Source organism: Ursus americanus, chromosome 29 (assembly GCF_024610735.1).
Source record: "Ursus americanus isolate L20-20 chromosome 29, mUrsAme1.1.p, whole genome shotgun sequence".
Lineage (NCBI taxonomy): Eukaryota > Metazoa > Chordata > Mammalia > Carnivora > Ursidae > Ursus > Ursus americanus.
The window spans coordinates 31,885,315-31,904,181 of NC_142155.1; the positions used below are offsets into that span (position 1 = coordinate 31,885,315).

Below are 18,867 nucleotides of genomic sequence, written 5' to 3' on the forward strand. Positions count from 1 at the left end.
TCCCGGCGTTCTGGGATCGAGCCCCACATCAGGCTCTTCTGCTATGAGCCTGCTTCTTCCTCTCCCACTCCCCTGCTGTGTTCCCTCTCTCGCTGGCTGTCTCTATCTCTGTCGAATAAATAAATAAAATATTAAAAAAAAATAGAAAGAGTCCAACTAATAAATGAAAAAGAGATGATAAGATGTGAATATCACCATGTTGCACCGTTCAGTGAATTAACAGATACAGACATCCTGTATATGTCGCTGTGAAGATCATAGATCGGTAACCAGACGTCAGTGTGCCCTCTGGGGAAGGGTATCCACATAGAGTCTCACCAAAGGGGTCCAGACCTGTGTCTGATTACCATTCTGGATCCCCACGTACTAATCTGATTGAAATAAGAGAGGGCAGAGGAACACGTTCAATGAGTTGATAATTGAATATGCCGTCAGCAAAGACAGACTGAAAAATTCTACACTCTATAAGAAAAAGGAGATTAAGAGGGAATCCACAGATAAAAAGACCGAAAATGCATTTCGAGTATGCTTTTTAAAATACATCTAAGGATGTGATACATCTAAGGGGTGATAAAACTATAAAGACACCCCAAACCGTGATTACTATGAAAATCACGGTAGTGGTCACCTTTGGAAAGAGGAAGGTGTTTGGGTAGGGGAAGAGTCCAGGGGTTGCTGCAAAGTTCTATTTTGCGATCTGGATGGTGGATACAAAGATGTTTGCCTTCTAATAATTATGCTAAACATTTGGTTTGGTTGGCTTTTCTACATCTGTGTTTTATTATGTGATTTAGAAAATATATATATATATTTCATATATATTTCATATTTATATATATATGAAAGAAAAACCACCTCTTAACACAGGCGTTGGCCATTTTTTCCCCAGAGGGCCAGAGAGAAAATGTTTTAGATTTTCCTGGCCAAGAAGCAACTCGAGGATAGGTAGGTACCTATATATAACCATTTAAAATGTTATCATTTTTTAAAAATGCCTAAGGACAAACGCGGGCATGGCGACGCTGAGAGTCCACTAATCGCTGAATTCCCGATCCCAGGAGGCCCCCATCCGTGGAGCCGCGCAGCCCGCGGGCGCCGCTCCACTCCCATCCCCCGCCGCCGCTCCCCTCAACCTCCGCGTCTCTTAGCAACAGGAGGACGCAGACACCACCCTCGCGTGGACTCGAGCTGGAGCCCGTGAGAGCGAGCACGCATGCGCACGAGGAATTCCTGGCTCCACCCACTCGTTCAGGGAAAAAAGGGGACCCCGCCCCAAGGAAAACTTTGTGTCCCGACTCTGACCATGAGTCGTCTACCACAGTCTCATCACTCGAGATATGGTCTAGTAGGCTAGGAACAACAGCAGCATCACCTAGGAGCCTACTAGATCTACAGAATTTCGAGCTTACCCAGACCTACTGAATCAGTGTTTGCATTTTTAGCAAGATCCCAGGAAATCCCTATGCATACTGAAGTTTGACAAATGTTGCTTTCACAATCCAGAGAAGGCAAAGCTGTAAATCAATCAATCAATCAATCAATTAATTAATTAAAAAAACTAGGAATACCTCTTACAGGTTGAACTTTTAACCTCGACACTAAAAGACAGCTTTTATGATGAGGAAGTTCCCAAAGCTGAGTTCCCTATGCTCAGTAAGGGTAAAAATTCCCTTGTGTCTCCTCTGACCATCAGTCCAGGACAGAATGCATCACTGACCTCAGGTTCCTGCTCTCAAAGCCAATGGGGAAATCAGGAAGGACCATTTCCATTCCCAGAGTAAGGGCATTGCTTCTCATGAATAAGGTGAAAACAGAAGGCGCAAAGAATGGGTGCCTTGCACCTGCCAAGAGAAGTAAGTCAAACAACACAGGAGCAATCCCAGACCAGGGAAGGCAGCGGCCAAACCCAGCTGAACAGCTCCCAGGAAACACACTCAATTTGCGTTTTAAACCTCAAAATGAAATGCTTTTTAAGATTTTTATTTACTTATTTGAGAGAGAGAGAGAGCACAAGCAGGGGGAAGGGCAGAAGGAGAGGGAGAAGCAGGCTCCCCGCTGAGCAGGGAGCCCAATGTGGGGCTCCACCCTAGGACCCCAAGATCATGACCTGAGCTAAAGGCAGACACTTAGCTGACTGAGCCACCTAGGAACCCCCCAAAATGAAATTCTTATAAATACTAAGACAGAGACAATAAGTGCTGCTGAGAGAAGTTCCCAGGTCAGTAACTTCCCAGTCTGGTGAGTTCTCTCCACACATACCTGTCCTGAGAAACTGCAGACCTTAAGCTTCACTTCCTCACCCGAAGACAGTGGCAAATCAGAACAGATACACGGCAATCCTAAAAGAGCCACTTGGCTTCCCTGGGGAAAAAAAGAGACTGACTTACCAGAGAATACCACAATTAAAGAAAATGATCTTTTTTTTAATGGCAGGGACAAAATAATAAGATGGAGGAAAAACGCTTCCTCAAACAGAGAACAACTCAAAAAACGCATTTCTAAAAATCCACAATACATGCTATTACATGGACGAACCATTATGCTAACTGAGCCAGTTACAAAGGACCATGTATTGTGTGATTCCGTTTATACGAAATGTTCAGAACAGGCAAAGCTACAGACACAGAGAGTAGACTAGTAGTTGCCTGGGGCTGAGAGGGCTGGGCAGGTGGTTAACAGCTAAAGGGTGTGAGGTTTCTTCTGGGGGGAAAGTGATTATGGTAACAGATAAGGACTCTGGGAAGGTACCGAAAGTCACTGAATTGTACCTGTTAAATGAGTGAACTGGAGGGTATGTGAATTATATTTTAATAAAGCTGTTTCGGAAAAAAAAAAAATCCATGGCTCCACACCAGATCCATGTTAGTCTAAAAACACAGAGTTCCAGGGACGCCTAGGTGGCTGTTGGTTAAGTGTCTGACTCCTGGTTTTGGTTCGGGTGGTGATCCCAGGGTCATGAGATCAAGCTCCGAGTCAGGCTCTGCGCTCAGCACCGAGTCAGCTTGAGATTCTTTCCCCCTCCCTCCCACTCTCCCTCTGCTCCTCCCCCTGCCTTGTTCGCACTCTCTCTCTAAAATAAATAAATAAACAAAATCTTTAAAAACACCGATCTCCTACTATAATACAAAAAGTTTCTGGAAAAAATCTGAAAAAGAAAGAAAGTTGACATCAGTGCTGGTTAGAGGCCCCAGCTAGATTTCTCTAGCAAAACACTCCCATCTCAGTTTGGGGAAGAATTTCACAGTCTTGTCTCAAGATCATCAATCTCACAGAAATCCCCATCTGGTCTAGGTTCCTGTTCCAAAAACATTGGAAAAACCAAAACAGGCAAAACACACTTTCAAAACAACTCTTTTAATCTACGTGGGCAAGGGAGGAAACAGAGGAGCATGGGATATATGCTATGTGCTCTGTCAGAATACAAAGCTGACAATCCACTATTGCTATAGAAACTCAAGTCCAAAAAAGACTACACATTTCCCGAGGAAACCATGTTTCAAAAGCCCCTAAATAACATAACTCATAAAGAATGAGCAAAAGAGCCCACATGGATGGCTGAGGCCTTGTAGGTAAACACACTGATTTCAGCTCTGCTGCCCCTGTTGGGCTTTAACCTCCGCAATGTCTCTTCTTAACCTGCTTAATTTCTCAAACCAAGATCAGAGGTTATCGTGAGAAGCCCCTGAGGACCCTGGCTGTACCCACAAGGATCTGTGTCAGCACCACGGTCACAGCTGTTACCGTGGAGAAAAAGACAGAAGTGGGAGGCGGAACAGGTATCTCTCTTACCCTAATGCAGAGCCCACAAAACCCTAGGGCATCGGGAAGCTGAGAGAGGGAGAGAAGCCTTTGCAGCTGTTGGTCAACAGCTTCATTGATTCTCTCTCGTCCCCTGGCAAATTAAAAGACCAAATGTTATTAAGCAGTTAATAATGGAGCAGATGCTGTTTGGCTTCGGTCTCCACTAGGCTCCTGCTCCAGAGGGCCTGCTTCGGTCCCTAAGAACAAAACAGTCATTTCCAATGCCAAGGGCAAAGGGCATTGGCAAGTGTCTAGAACAGTGCCTGGCACATAGTTGATAATCGATATATATTTCTTTAAAAGATTTTATTTATATAAGAGACAGGGTGAGAGAGAGAGAGGAGCAGGGGGGAGGGAGAAGCAGATTCCCCACTGAGCAGGGAGCCCTACATGGGACTCGATGGCAGGACCCCGGGATCACGACCTGAGTGCAAGGCAGATGCTTAACCAACTGAGCCACCCAGATGCCCCTGGATATGTATTTATTGAATGCTTCTTGAATCAATGTTGATATTACCTCTCTTGGCACTCTGCCTTCTTCCCTCAGCCTGAAAACGCAAACACACATGCGCACACACATGAAGTTGAATCCATGCCTGTTCACCACAACTCCAGTTGTAACCTTGCAAAATTAATAAATAGAACAATTACTACTACAATACAAATTTCTGGAGAGCAAGGATTTTTGTTAATGTTGTGACTAATATACCTTAAGGGCCTAAAACAATGCCTGGCACTAGTAGGCTCTAAATGAATATTTGTTTAATGACGAATGAAGTAAGGGCCTACTACGTGCCGGGCAGCTGTGCTAGCTACGCCTACTCCTGCTGAAGTCCCCTTCTGAATCACTCTACCCGGCGGTAGAGACTGCCTAGAGTCCTCCTACCGCCAGGGGCCGCTGTATAAAGCGCTCGGTTTCCTTTTCACGTTACCATCTATCCCCGTGGTGCCCTTTGACCCCGTGAAGTCACTGCCCCGAGTTAAGATGGCGGTATCGATGGCAGCTGCCGCCGGGCGACTGAGGCGGGCCATTCGAAGGTCGCCCCTGTGGAAGGGCCCCAGCCGTCGGCCGCTCTCATCCGAGCCTCCTGCAGCCCAGGCCAGGGCCGTGCGGGACGCCTTCCTGAACTTCTTTCGGGACCGCCATGGCCACCGGCTAGTGCCGTCCGCTTCCGTGCGGCCCCGCGGCGACCCCAGCTTGCTTTTCGTCAATGCGGGCATGAACCAGGTGGGGGCTGAGCCACCCTAATCGGGGGCGGAGTTTGTGGTTTTTTGCAGGGAGAAAGGCGCCGCGGGATTGGGCGAAAGAAGTGAGGGGCGGAGCTCATGGCTTCTGGGGCAAGGGCAGTTCGTGGTTGGGCTAAGTGCTTGGGGGCACAAGTTTGGGCTTGGGGAGGGTTCCACTGGGGAACTTCCGGGTTTGGATTGAGTTTTAGGTCCAAGAGTGGAGGGTGTGGAGTTTTGTGGGTGCAGACTGGTGGGGGAAGCCTGGCTTCATTTATTCATGCTTTAAATAAAGATAACTAATTCATTAAATAAATGTTTATTGAGCGCTTACTATGTGCTAGACTGTGTTCTCTTAAGCTTTTGACTTTGAGCACCACTTACCCTCTAGATTTGTCTTCATCTGTAAAATGGGCGAGGAGGGGGGAGTAGGTTAACCCTAGAAGCTGTTAAATGCTGACTTTGTGAGACATGCCCTGTGGTCTCGGTTTTATACCCTGAGGTTTTTGGGTGTGGTTTGAAGAAGCTGAAATGGAGGATGAAGCCATTCAGTGCCCTGTTTCCAGCCACCAACACATTCCTCTTTATTTTACCTTGTCTAGTGTACTAGCAGAGGGTCTCTGTTTCATGATTTATTTACCCCTTGTCAGCTACGTAAACATCAGAGACGGGCGCCTCCAGGTTCCCAGATTGCACCATTGGCCAAGCCCACACTGTACTCTCAGGGGCACAGTCAGCCTTCAGTCTGAACACCCCACTCCCTTCCTCCTCCTTCTGTTGAAGGAATGAGAACTGGAACCTTCATGTGTTTCCAGTTCAAGCCAATTTTCCTGGGCACTGTGAATCCACGAAGCGAGATGGCAGCCTTCCGACGTGTGGCCAACAGCCAGAAATGTGTGAGGGCTGGAGGACGCCACAGCGACCTGGAGGATGTGGGCCGAGACCTTTCCCATCATACCTTCTTCGAGATGCTCGGCAATTGGGCTTTTGGGGGTGAATATTTTAAGGTGAGTCTCCAGGAAGCCCTGGAGTTACGAAAGGGTCAGTGGTCAACCAAGAAGGGCTCAAGATTAGTCCTGCCTCCATTCTTAGTGTCTGCTTAGACAGGACTCATACTGGACACAGAGGCGAAGTGCTAGGTGAACATGTATGGTACGAACGTATTTCACTTCCCTAACTGGATTGTAAGCTGCTTGAGGGCCAGGACTGTGCTTCTTGCCTAATGGCTAATCAGTAATTGTATGAATAAATGGTCAGGCAGAAATACTAAAATGCAGGAGTTAGAAATCAGCCCACGTTAGGGTGGAAAGGATGGAGAGGATGGGACTTGAAAGAAAGGATTTAGAAGAAGGGGAGGAGCTTCCTCGGCAGGAAAAAAAAGTCAAGCAGAAAGGGTCATGGCTTGTTCTGGAAACAAGGTGGGCAGTGGAATTTTGGTTGAGGGCTGAGGGCTGAAACTCACGTGGCTTGATTGGCACTTCAGTTGGGCCCTCTTACCCATTTTCCTCCTCCCACCCCATGTGGGTTTCCCCTGCAGGAGGAGGCTTGCAGCATGGCCTGGGAACTGCTGACTCAGGTCTATGGGATCCCTGAGGACAGGCTCTGGGTCTCCTACTTTGGTGGCGACCCCAAGGCAGGGTTGGACCCAGACCTGGAGAGCAGGGACATCTGGCTCAACTTAGGGTAAGTCTGCCTCTGCCCATTATTCCACTTTTGGAGGGCAAGAGGACTGGCAAATAGTACCAGCATCAGTCCCCAGAATCACAGCGTATCCTAGGAGTCTGGGGTCAGCCCTGTTTGTCCTCTTGCTGAGCTTGATGGAGAGGCTGTCATGGCAGAGGGGGTTCTGGCTTCCAGGTTTGTCTCCCTACCACTCACCTGGCTTTCTTCTCAGGGTACGTGACAGCCATGTGCTTTCCTTTGGACCAGAAGAGAACTTCTGGGAGATGGGGGACACTGGCCCTTGTGGACCCTGTACTGAGATCCATTATGACCTCGCTGGTAGGGTGGGAGCCCCTCAGCTGGTGGAGCTTTGGAATCTGGTCTTCATTCAACACAACAGGTAATAGGGTGCTGAAGAAGGAGGAAAATCCCTGGCCGAAAGTGGAAAAAATAGCAGTCAGGAGACTTTGATCCATTTCTTATAAAAAACAAACACTTAAATGGTGCTTACTGTGGACCAGGCACATTTCTAAATACTTTCCAGATAATTGATTTTAACTCTAGTCTGTGATCATACCTGTTTGTATTCATTTATTTTTTTAGAGTGCAAGAGCACACAGGAGTTGGGGGGGGAGGCGGTGCAGAAAGAGAGAGAGAGAGAGAATCCCAAACAGGCTCCATGCTCAGTGTGGAACCCAGTACGGGACCTGATCCCACAACCCCGAGATCATGACGCCAGCCGAAACCAAGTCAGATGCCCAACCGACTGTGCTTATAATGGTTTAAACTAGTCACTGCTGCTCTCAGGCGTCTGCTCTTTTATCACATGGTGAAGCTGAACTTCATGATCTCTAAGATTTTCTTCCAGCCTTGACCTGTCTCTTTCTCAGGGCAAAGAATTCTGTCCCAGAAGGGGGATGTGTGGGTCCAGGCAAGGGCCCAAGCAGGGGTGAGGGTGGAGCTCACCCTTTATGAGAAAGTACTGACAGGAACCAAGGCCATCTCTGTGTGCCTTTGGTGGGGAGGGGTGGGTACTGCCTTCTGGTTCCTCCCCCTGTCAGCCCCTGCCTCATCCCTCCACTGCACTTGGGCATCTGCCTCCCCCCTGTAATCCTGTGTGGGGCCTCACCTTGCACACCTTCCCTGGCCAGAGAGGCAGATGGAAGCTTGCAGCCCCTGCCCCAGCGGCACGTGGACACAGGAATGGGCCTGGAAAGGCTCGTGGCTGTGCTGCAAGGCACACGCTCCACGTACGACACTGACCTCTTTTCCCCGCTGCTCAAGGCCATACACCAGGTGAGCCTGCCTCTTCCCTTCCAGAAGCTACTGCTTTCCGTTTTTGTTGAGAACTCCGCATATTCCCGCATGTGGAAAGAGTGACCAACCAAGGACACCAGGGTCAAACATGAGGCTGGGGTTCATGTTTATTACCTGATATTGCTCCTAACTCCTTCCTTCCTTCATTGACTCAAAAAAATGTGTGTTAAGTTCCTACTTTGGGTGAAGTCCTTTGTGCTTGGTACAGGAGAACAGCCGTAAACAGAAAAGAGATCGTGGAGATTACATTGTAACCTAAAAGATAAATAGTAATATATTTAATGTATTTAAGAACAAGATGGTAGATTTGAACAAGATTGCATTTTGTGACCAGGCAGTAAACATGGGTCATAGTACCTGGGCGGGGGCCGTGGTACAGAGGAATCTTTAACCAAGTGTTTGGGGAAGGCTCAGCAAGCAGATGATCTCTGAGCTGGAACCTAAAAGAGGAGGAGCCAGCCACAGGAAGCTTCTTCCAGGTAGAGGGGATAGCAGGTACCAAGGCCCTGAGGCAGGAAAAGAAGGCAAGGGTGGCCCGCTAGCTAAAGAAGAATCACGTGGGATGTAGCTGGAGAATGTGTCTCTGAGATTTTGCTGTGTAACAAACCACCTAACACTTCGTAGTTACTCCGCGTATGAGTCTGTGGGCTGGCAACGTTGGCCAGGCTCTTGAGTTTATACATCTGTAGTCAGCTGCTAGGCAGTTCTACTTGAGGATCGGCTGGCTGGCTGTTTGGGGCACTGGGGGTGACCAGGCTGTGTCAAGCAGCAGGCTAGCTGGGGCTTGTTCACATCACAGCTCAGCAAGGTTCTAAGAAGGAGAACAGAAGCACGCGAGGCTTCTTGAGGCCTAGGCTCAGAGCATTGTCACGTCCACCTCTTTCTGTGGGCCAGAGCAGGTGACAAGGCTAGCCCAGATTCAAGGGGTGGAGAAATAGTTCTGTCCCTGGATGGGAAGAATCTCTTATCCGCAGCTGTGGTCACATTGTAACGTCGCATGCACACAGAAGAGGAAAAGATTGTGGCCATTTTTGCAAACAGTCTAACATACAAAGGAAAGCAGAAGTCAAACCTTGTGGGGCCTTGAAGTCCAAAGTGGGGCTTTTATTCTAAGTGTGGTGACAGGTGTTCCGAGGCGGGGAGGAGCGTGATCTGACTGACATTTTTCAAAGCCATTCTTGTTGCTGTGTGGAGGATGGGCTGGAGGGAGACCTGAGAAGGCCAAGAAGCCAACCGGGAGGCTACGTCATAGTCCAAGGAGGAGACTAGGGCAGGGCTTAGGCTGGAGACTGGAAGTGGAGAAGAGTAATTGATTTGAAAGATCTCCCAGACATAGGAGCAAAAGGCCCCAGTGATGGATGGGATGGGGAGGGGAAATAAAAGTGAAGGCCTGCTCCCTAGTTTTTGCCTTGCGCAGTGTGGTGAGTGGCAGGACTGTTCATGGAGAGGGGGGAGCTTGGGGAGGAGACAGGTTTGGAGCTCCAGGTGCGGAGCTGGAAGAACCAGGCATCTGCTTTGCCTGCCCGCCACGAAGGCTGGAGGAGCCGCTGTGGGCAGCGGAGAGCGCCTGGAGTCCGACGGCCAGCTTCAGGTCTCTGATCTGCTCCGATGCGTCGCGTGGCCTGTGGCACTCAGCTAGCTCCACTGTGCCCCCGTTTCCCCTTTAAAGCGAGGCCAGTAGTACCTCCCAGAGCAGGGTGTTTCGGATCTCAGACAACGCGTCATTCAAGCACCCACCCCGTTCTGGTAGCAGAAATTCAGGACGGGGTCACAGCCGCCATCATCTAGTGCTGAATGTGGCCCCGGGAGGCCAGGGACTGGCCTCCTTTCATGTTCAAAGCTTCTCCAGCCAGGACGTTCCAGATGTGGTCGGCTTTAGGGGTGAGGGCAGATGCTCTAGGGCCGGTGAAGAGCACCCCACCTGGACCACATCCGGCAGGACCAGCAGCCGTGTCTCCTTGTCTCCCACTTGCCAGGGTTGCGGGGCACCCCCTTACTTGGGCCGGGTAGGGGCAGCAGACGAGGGGCGCACAGACATGGCGTACCGCGTGGTGGCCGATCACATCCGCACGCTCAGTGTCTGCATCGCTGATGGCGTCTACCCTGGAATGTCGGGCGCCCCGTGAGTCTGGAAGGGCTACACAGAGAGAGGCAGGCGCTGCTGGGGGGTTGCAGGGGAGAGGAAGAAAGGGGATGGAGAGGTGGGTTGGGTTAAGATCACAGGAGGAGTGGGGGAAGGGCGAGGGCTCTGGGATGAGAGCACACACTCTGGACCTTGTCCTCCCCACTCTCCATACTGCTGACCAAGGGTGGCTGGGGGTTCATAGCTGGCCTCTGAACCCCTCTAGGCTGGTTCTTCGTCGGATCCTGCGTCGAGCTGTGCGGTTCTCTACGGAGGTGTTACGGGCACCGCCTGGCTTCCTAGGCAGCCTGGTGCCTGTAGTGGTGGAGACACTGGTGAGGGCAGAGCGTACTCTTCTGGGCCTCCCTGGGTGCTGGCAGCTGAGCCCAGGCAGTGCCCCCAGCCTAGGCTCCCCACCCTAAATGTCTAGCCCAGGTCCTGTGGGGCTGAGGAAGCTGGGATTGCATACAAGAAGCGGGGAGCCCTCGGGAGGCTTCCTTGGCCGGGCGGCTGAGCCTTTGAGTTTGGAGACCCCCTTCCACCGTATTCCCTGTTTGGGTCCGCTCCCCATCCATCGGCCTGAGCCGAGCTCCCAAGGCGGGTGTCCTCGGGGAGGCCCAGGGTAGGGAGGCGCAGAGTGGGCAGGTTGCCTTTCACGCTTCTCAGCCCTCTCCCTCCCTCAGGGGGACGTGTATCCAGAACTACAGAAGAACTCAGCCCAGGTACTGGCTTCGGATGGGGAGGGAGGGGCCGACGAGACAGGGGTGGAGAGCGGCTCTCCTTCTGAGGAGGCCTAGCTCCAGTCCTGCCCGGCCCTGCCCTGGTTCAGATAGCCCACCTGGTATCAGAGGACGAGGCAGCCTTCCTGGCCTCCCTGCAGCGGGGGCGGCGGATCATCGATCGGACCCTGAGGCGCCTGGGGCCTTCTGAATTGTTCCCTGGTGAGTGAGGTGCCTAGCCAAGGTGTGAGGGCCTCACTTACGTGAGCCAGGGCAGGCAGAGGAGGGAGCCCTGGGCCAGGCCTGGGCCCAGCATCCACACCCTCCTCCCCCCATGTCCCTCTCCCTGCACTGTCTCCAACACCCAGACCTGCTTCTCCCCACTGCCCAGCTGGCCCTGCCTCCAGTCCCTCCTTTCCAGGGAAGGGACACTTGTGCTTGGCTCCTGGTGGCTTCTATGTGCTTACAAAGGCCCTGGCCCTTCCTTCTCCCTCATTCCTTCCCCTGCGGTCTATCCTGCCCCTACCCCCTGAACACAAGGGACACTTGTGCTTGGCTCCTGGTGGCTTCTATGTGCTTACAAAAGCCCTGGCCCTTCCTTCTCCCTCATTCCTTCCCCTGCGGTCTATCCTGCCCCTCCCCCCTGAACACAAGGGACACTTGTGCTTGGCTCCTGGTGGCTTCTATGTGCTTACAAAAGCCCTGGCCCTTCCTTCTCCCTCATTCCTTCCCCTGCGGTCTATCCTGTCCCTACCCCCTGAACACCCTTTGTCTTCCTTCCTCAAAGCCGAAGTGGCCTGGTCCTTATCACTGGCTGGGAACCTGGGGCTCCCCCTGGACCTGTTGGAGTTGATGCTGGAGGAGAAAGGGGTGCAGCTGGACTCGGCTGGGCTGGCGCGGCTGGCTCAGGAGGAGGCCCAGGTACAGGCTGGGGCACCCCCGCCCAGGGTTCTGTGGGAACAGCCCTTTCCCCAGCCTTGACTTCCCTCAAGGCAGACTCTCAGGAGGCTGAGGTAGGGTCTGTCCCCTCACCTCCGGCCCCACGCACAGCCTGTAGAGAACAGTGGGCTAACCAGGAGCAGAAGGGCAGAGGCCAGCACAGCCTCCTAGAGAGGGAGCCTCCAAGGGCAGTCGTGGGTGAGGGACGCCTGATCCCAAGACCCTGCATGATGGGCGGTTCACCGGCAAGCCCATGGTCTCTAACCGCCAGCCAAACCCTGATGGCTTATTCCACAGGGTCCTGCAGGGTCCACACAGCTGTGTGGCCAGGACAGGCTCTGGGGAGGCTCAGGTCCCATTGCACTGGCCACGTGCCCCTTCCAAACGCATACGCCCATCCCGCAGCACAGGTCACAGCAGTCCGAGCCTGTTCAGAAGCAGGGACTGCAGCTGAATGTCCATGCACTGGGGGAGCTGCAGCGCCAAGGGGTACCCCCCACTGACGACAGTCCCAAGTACAACTACTCCCTGCGACCCAGCGGGGGTTATGGTGAGAGGCTGGACTGAGGCTGCTGGCTGCAGCTGTACCTGGCGGGGATTGGGAGGGATGTCTGCAGTGGTTGCTGCCGGCCCTATGCATTCCCTGGGGCAGTCCCCAGGGGTCGCTGTGGCACCTGAAAGCGTCCCCTCCTCCCCAGCCACGTGTCTGTTGGCTTCAAGTAAGGCACAGACCCACATCCCACATCCCACACCCCTGCCTAGCACTGATGACCATTCTTCTCCCTGGCAGAGTTCAGCACCTGTGAGGCCCAGGTGCTCCAGCTGTATACAGAGGACGGGACAGCCGTGGCCTCCGTGGGGAAAGGCCAGCGCTGTGGCCTCCTCTTGGACAAAACCAACTTCTATGCTGAACAGGGGGGTCAGGCTTCAGACCGAGGCTACCTGGTGCGGGTGGGCCAGGAGGTGAGCCCCCCATACACACACACAAGTTAATTTCTGCCGATGGCTGGCCTGAGCTGGGAAGGGAGCCAAGGGGAGGGAAAAGCTACAAGCCGTCACTCCAGTGCCTTGGCCCCCTGCCCTTCCCCAGGATGTGCTGTTCCCAGTGGCCCAGGCCCAGGTCTGTGGAGGCTTCATCCTACATGAGGCTGTGGCCCCTGAGGGTCTGAAGGTGGGGGACCAGGTACAGCTACACGTGGATGAGGTAAGGACACCACCCCTGATACTCGGGATATCCTGCAGCCTCTGGACTCTCCCCACGCCCCAGGATCCTGGGTGACCAAAGTGTTTCAGGCCTGGCGTCTAGGCTGCATGGAGAAGCACACGGCCACCCACCTGCTCAGCTGGGCGCTGCGGCAGACCCTGGGCCCTCACACGGAGCAGCGAGGTTCCCACCTCAGTCCCGAGCGCCTGCGCTTTGACGTGGCCACCCAGGTGAGTGGGGCAGGGAAGGGCTTCAAGTGAGGTGGCAGGCTTCCAGAGAGGTGGTCTGGCGTTGGGGGGTGTTTGGCCAGTCCGAGGACCCGGGCCTCCTGTTGCTCAGTCCCTGTAAGGCCGTGGGGGGCGTCTTGCCTTCACGCTCCTCGCACACCAGGGAGGGGCTGGCCAGACAGTGTCCAGAGCCCTCCTCGCACCTCCAGCCACCCAGCTGCCTTGTTCCTGCTGTCACCCAAGACCTTCTTGCTCTAACCGAGCTGTCCTCCTTTCCCTGCCGCCCTGTCTCCCCTCCCTCCTTGCACATCAGGCTCTTGTCCTTGCTCCCGCCTCCCCCCCCATCCCGGGTTTCTCTTCCGTTGGGCTGCCCCTTGTTCTGAGCTCCCTCGGTACAGAAGAGCATGTCCGTTTCTTCCGTAGCTTTAGTGCCTGCTGAAAGGCCTGCAGTTGCCAGCAGGCCCCACTCGCAGGTAGCTTTCTAAGGAGACGAACCGTGTGCCCCACAAAGGTTGAGAGAGCACCGCTGCGTGCTAGCCACTGTTCAGAACCCGAGGATAGTCCGTCAGCATTGACAGCTTCTTACCGCCTCAGTTACAGGCGCGGAACTGACTTTCTGCCAGTCTGTCCATTTTTCCCCCCACCCCGCCAGGCTCCACTGACCCCAGAGCAGCTCCGGGAGGTGGAGGGCACTGTGCAAGATGCCGTGGGGCAGGACGAGCCAGTGTACATGGAGGACGTGGCCCTGGCACGCACCGCCCGTGTCCCTGGCCTGCGCTCTCTGGACGAGGTGAGCTGGGGAGTCCCCCACTTGGTGAAGATCACCCGCCCCCCCCCCCCACAGGCTGGTTGACAGACTTGTCCCCTTACACCCTCAGGTGTACCCAGACCCTGTGCGGGTGGTGTCAGTGGGGGTGCCTGTGGCCCGTGCGCTGGACCCGGCCTCCCAGGCTGCACTGCGGACCTCTGTGGAGCTGTGCTGTGGGACGTGAGTCTGCCTGCCTGCCTGCCTGCCGGCCTGCCCTGACCCGGGGCCCTGGACCCTCACCCTTCCTTGGTCTTTGGAGCCACCAGCCCCCGGTTCGGAGTTCAGGCTGCTCTTTCCTGTCCCACCGTCCCCACTGACTTCCTCTGCCCGCAGGCACCTGCTGCGCACAGGCGCTGTCGGGGACCTGGTCATCGTTGGGGAGCGCCAGCTCACCAAGGGTACCACCCGCCTGCTGGCTGTCACTGGGGAGCAGGCCCAGCAGGTGGGCGTGCCAGCAGGGTCCGGGAGGCTGCTGGATGTGGAGCGGGGTTGGGGGGGAAGGGGACACACACCGCTGACACGCTCAGCCTGGGGCATGCCCGGCAGCAGAACCAGTGTTCGGACACGTGTGCTGACAGGGCCGTGCCAGCTGCTGGCCGCTGTTGTGATTACCTGGGGCCTCGACTCGTCCAGGTGGTTGAATATTTCTAACTTGGCCCTGACTAGCAGTGGGTTGGGAGCCCCTATCCCGGGGGAGGAGAGGCGGGGGGGGGGGGAGTAAGCCGAGCGGCCCTGAGCATCCTGTTCCAACCCCGCAGGCCCGAGAGGTGGGCCAGAGCCTGGCCCAGGAGGTCGAAGCGGCCACAGAGCGGCTGAGTCGGGGCAGCCAGGACGTGGCGGCAGCTCAGAGACTCTCCAAGGACGTGGGACGGCTTACTGATGTGAGGGTCACCGCTACCATGGAGCTGTTCCGCACCCTCTCCCGGCCCTCTTCCCTTCTCCGCGCCTCCCCCAAACCCTTCCCCGCACTCCGCAGCCTTCCTGTTGGACTCCAGCTGGCCTGCATGTGTGTCGCTTGTCTGCAGGGTGGGGTGTGGTGGGTGCGATGTCCTCCCCCAGGGCCTCAGAGTCTGTGGCCCAGGAAGGGCCCAGCTGATAGGCTTCTGGCCCTAGGCCGTGGACACGGCCGTGATGCCCCAGTGGCAGCGGCGGGAACTGCAGGCCACCCTGAAGGCTCTGCAGCGGCGCGCCAACACGGCCATCCGGAAGCTGGAGCTGGGGCAGGTAAGACGACGCGCAGCTGACACACTGGGCCAGGGTCAGAGACGCTGGAGTGGGCACACTGAGAAGCCTCCAGGCCTGACAAGGCGGGGGGGATGGCTCCTCCCTCTCCCGCCAGCTGGGCACCATCACCAGGCCATCCCCCCACTTCCCTCTCTGCCACACTGTGCCTCTCCTTCAACTCCCCAGTCTGGCTCAGACTCTCCCTCCAGGAAGCCGACAGACTTGATGAGGCCACTCAGCCCTCATTGCTCCTTGACTGCAGATTTGCCTTCCTCCCGCCCCCTTTCATCCATCTGGGCTCCAGCCTTAGTCCTTCACCTTCGGCGGCCTATTTGTGGGGGCCTGAGCTGTGGCGAAAGGGAAGAGGTTGGGGGGGAGAGGAAGGACACAGGTCATTCGAGGCAGAACCCTTGGCGCCTCTGCTCAGAGCCACAGACCTTTGCTGGGGGCAGGATTTCCGGACCCGGGCTCAGTATGGAGGTGGGGGCCGATTGCCTTCCCGCCTGATGCCCTGCCATCCTTCCTGCCCCCGCCCACCCCCAGGCTGCACAGAAAACCCAGGAGCTGCTGCAGCGGCACTCACAGGGGCCCCTGATCGTGGACACGGTTGCCGCCGAGTCCCTCTCAGTAAGCGCGGGGGCTGGGGGGTGGCCCCAGGGAGGGGGAGAGGCCTGAGCGGGAGGCAGCTGGGAATCCCGAGAGTGGCGCGGCCACCGTCTGCCCCCCTTCGCAGGTGCTGGTGAAGGTGGTGCGGCAGCTGTGTGAGCGGGCGCCGGGCACCTCTGTGCTGCTCCTCAGCCCCCAGCCGCTGGGGCATGTGCTGTGTGCCTGTCAGGTGGCCCAGGTGAGCCGCAGAGGAGAGCAGACCCCCCCCCCCCGCCCATCCCGGTCCAGCCGTCTGGTTCCACGCCTCTGATCAGACCCCAGGGACAGGGTTAGGGCCATCTCTTCGCCCTAACCACACCCCCCGACCAGAGAAGGCGCCGCGAGCTCCCCTAATTACCACCCGCCACTCCAGGCCACACATCCCTTGCAGACAAGTAGCGGACATTCATTAACCTGCACCCACGTTCCCAGCCCGGTGCTCTCCTGTCTCCTTACTGATTCCCCTGCCGTGTGCCCAGCTCATCACCGTGATGCCGCTCTCGAGGGTGGGTGGAGTGGGTGGTGGTGGCCAGGGCTGCCCTGCATCACTGCCCCTTCTGTTTCTGTCCCCAGAGTGCCACGCCAGCCTTCACAGCGGAGGCCTGGGCACTGGCGGTATGCAGCCCCATGGGGGGCAAGGCCTGGGGCTCTCGAGTGGTGGCCCAGGGTACCGGAACCACTGCTGACCTGGGAGCTGCCCTCAGTATAGCACGAGCCTATGCCCTCGACCAGCTCTGACCCAGCTCGCCCAGGGACTCGCCTAGACTAAACAGACAGCAGACGGCCCGTGCCAGGAGCCCTGGAGGAGCCAGCAGAACCTCCCTGGAGGCTGAAGCAAGGGACTGAAGGCTGGAGGCCAAGCAGCTAAGCCTAGGAGGGCCACCTTGGGCCAGGCCCCGTGCGGACACAAGGAGATGGGGCTGTAGAAGGGGCAGAAGTGGACCCAGAGGCATTACCCCCCCACACTGGATGAACATGGAGCCACGGACTGTCTTGGCTCACTAAGAAGTATTTCACCAGGGGGTGCCTGGGTGGCTCAGTCGGTTAAGCATCTGCCTTCGGCTCAGGTCATGATCCTAGGGTCCTGGGATTGAGCCCTGCATCGGGCTCCCCGCTCAGCAAGGAGCCTGCTCCTGCCTCTCCCCCTGCTTGTGCTCTCTCTCTGTGTCAAATAAATGACATCTTTAAAAAGAGAAAAAAGTATTTTCACTGAGGCAAGGAAGCTCTAAAAGCTCTTTCGCTTAAAAACAAGAGCAGCTTTCCCCACCCAGCATCCACATCAGAACCATCCTCCTCGCCCTTGGTGCTCAACGGGGTTTCCATGCCAGCCCGTTCTGGGCACTCACAAGGGTCTCCCTGGCCACCGGGACCCACGCCTGCCCTCTGAAAGCCATGACAGCAGGACGGATCCTCTGTGGTGCCTCTTGCTTCATTAACAGTGACGTCGCATTTTCAGAAAGGCCCTGTCGCCAAAATGAGCCACAGGTACTGGTCAGTTCCTGAGAATGTGGCCAGAACCAAAGGCCTGAAACTTGCTGCACTTCCGGGCTTGCTGCTAGTGGGGAAATAAGCAGTAAAGAGAAGGAAGCGGAGGTAAGGCAGCAATGAGGTCTGCAGAGAAAGTGGGACGGGGGTCAGGAGGGCGGGTGACGTTTCCCCGGGAGGTGGCATCTGAGGGGAAGGTGTGAGCCACGAGGGTATCTGAGGGAGGAGTGCCCCAGACTCAGGGCACAGCCAATGCAGGGGCCCTGCGGGGGAGGTGAGGCGGCACAGTGAGCTGGAAGCGCGGCAGGTGACGGGGTCTGGAGAGCACAGGGGCCAGAGCCACCTGACTCTAAGACAAGTTGCGCAGCACCTGCCCCAAACCTGGGCTGAAGCTGAGAAGTGGCTCAGAGCGGGAGGAAGCCCTCCTTCCCTACAGAATGAAAGTGCTCAGCACCCAGCCAGACTCGGGAGCCCCACCTCTGTTCCCAGATCTCTGTTGCTAGAGGAGGGAAAGGACCTCAGGGGACCCATCTCCAAGTCAAAGGCTCCCTGCTGACCAAGTTCTGGGGCCTTGTAGTTAAAACTGTAAGCACAGAGCATGGCTTCTGGCATGATTTCTCATTCTAATTGCAACGGTGAAAGGACTCGCAAGGGAGTGCCGGGGATTCTGCCGGGCCGGACTGCTTGCTCAGCCCTATGGGCTTGCAGAGCTGTACTTCCAGACCTCGGCACCTGCCACAGTAGCCACATCTCAGCGGTGCTCACTGGAAGACCAGCTCTTTACCGTGGACGCCGGGGGGAGGAGTTGTGGCACCCCTGTTTTATGATGAGTTATCTGAGCTTCTAGGATGTTAACCTACCCATGGTAACATATTAGTAATTGGGAGAGCTGAAAGTAAAGCCTCCCCCCACCCCAGGATCCTGTAAGTCTACTTTAACATATAAAAATCCCTTTGGAATTTTCCTTTATCTCTAAACCCCCCCAAGATATGAGTTGGCAGTCATCCCCCAAGCACATGGCCCACCGATATACATCTGAAGGGTCTCATGAGTAAGGTTTTATTAGGTGGTAATAAATGACCTTTTCCCAACAATAGCTAGCCCCCTCAAGGTCCTGGGAACCTTGCTTCCAAAATTCCTTAGAGACTTACGCTATCCCTAACCCCCTCCCAGCTTGAAAGTTTAGAATGGGCCACTCCTCATGACCCCACTGCAGCTCTTTCTGCCCATGGGTCCCGTCCCCATGCTTTAATAAAATCACTTTTTTTGCACCAAAGACGTCTCAAGAATTCTTTCTTGGCCATCGGCTTCGAATCCTAAGGTCTTTCCTACATCAGTCCCCTCCATCCTGGTCGCCTCTCTCCTCCCAGAGGACAATTTTTCTTCCTAGCCAATCCCCCTAAGATGGTCATTCCTGTCCATCAGGAGTACCACCTCCTATCAGGGCTGGGGGGGGGGTACATAACCCTTAGGGCTGTGTGAAGGAGCAC

General features: G+C 55.2%; 1 protein-coding gene and 1 long non-coding RNA gene across 2 annotated transcripts; one reads left to right on the forward strand and one right to left on the reverse strand.

Annotated features, from left to right (window-relative positions):
• Nucleotides 1–2,076: 2,076 nt before the first annotated feature.
• LOC148107526 (uncharacterized) lies at nt 2,077–4,871 on the reverse strand. The gene is made up of 3 exons (XR_015722285.1): nt 4,734–4,871; nt 4,319–4,423; nt 2,077–2,361 (listed from the first exon to the last, which is right to left on the reverse strand). It is a non-coding gene; the product is annotated as an uncharacterized LOC148107526 (long non-coding RNA).
• Nucleotides 4,755–18,653, forward strand: AARS2 (alanyl-tRNA synthetase 2, mitochondrial). The gene is made up of 22 exons (XM_045801556.2): nt 4,755–5,029; nt 5,841–6,032; nt 6,563–6,708; nt 6,920–7,087; nt 7,839–7,983; nt 9,981–10,126; nt 10,353–10,461; nt 10,810–10,848; nt 10,956–11,067; nt 11,633–11,766; nt 12,190–12,334; nt 12,575–12,747; nt 12,875–12,988; nt 13,078–13,218; nt 13,868–14,005; nt 14,094–14,203; nt 14,357–14,465; nt 14,782–14,904; nt 15,137–15,247; nt 15,791–15,874; nt 15,981–16,091; nt 16,466–18,653. The coding sequence occupies exons 1-22, from the start codon at nt 4,787–4,789 to the stop codon at nt 16,628–16,630; spliced, it is 2,958 nt and encodes a 985-aa protein (XP_045657512.1). The 5' UTR covers nt 4,755–4,786; the 3' UTR covers nt 16,631–18,653.
• Nucleotides 18,654–18,867: the final 214 nt, after the last annotated feature.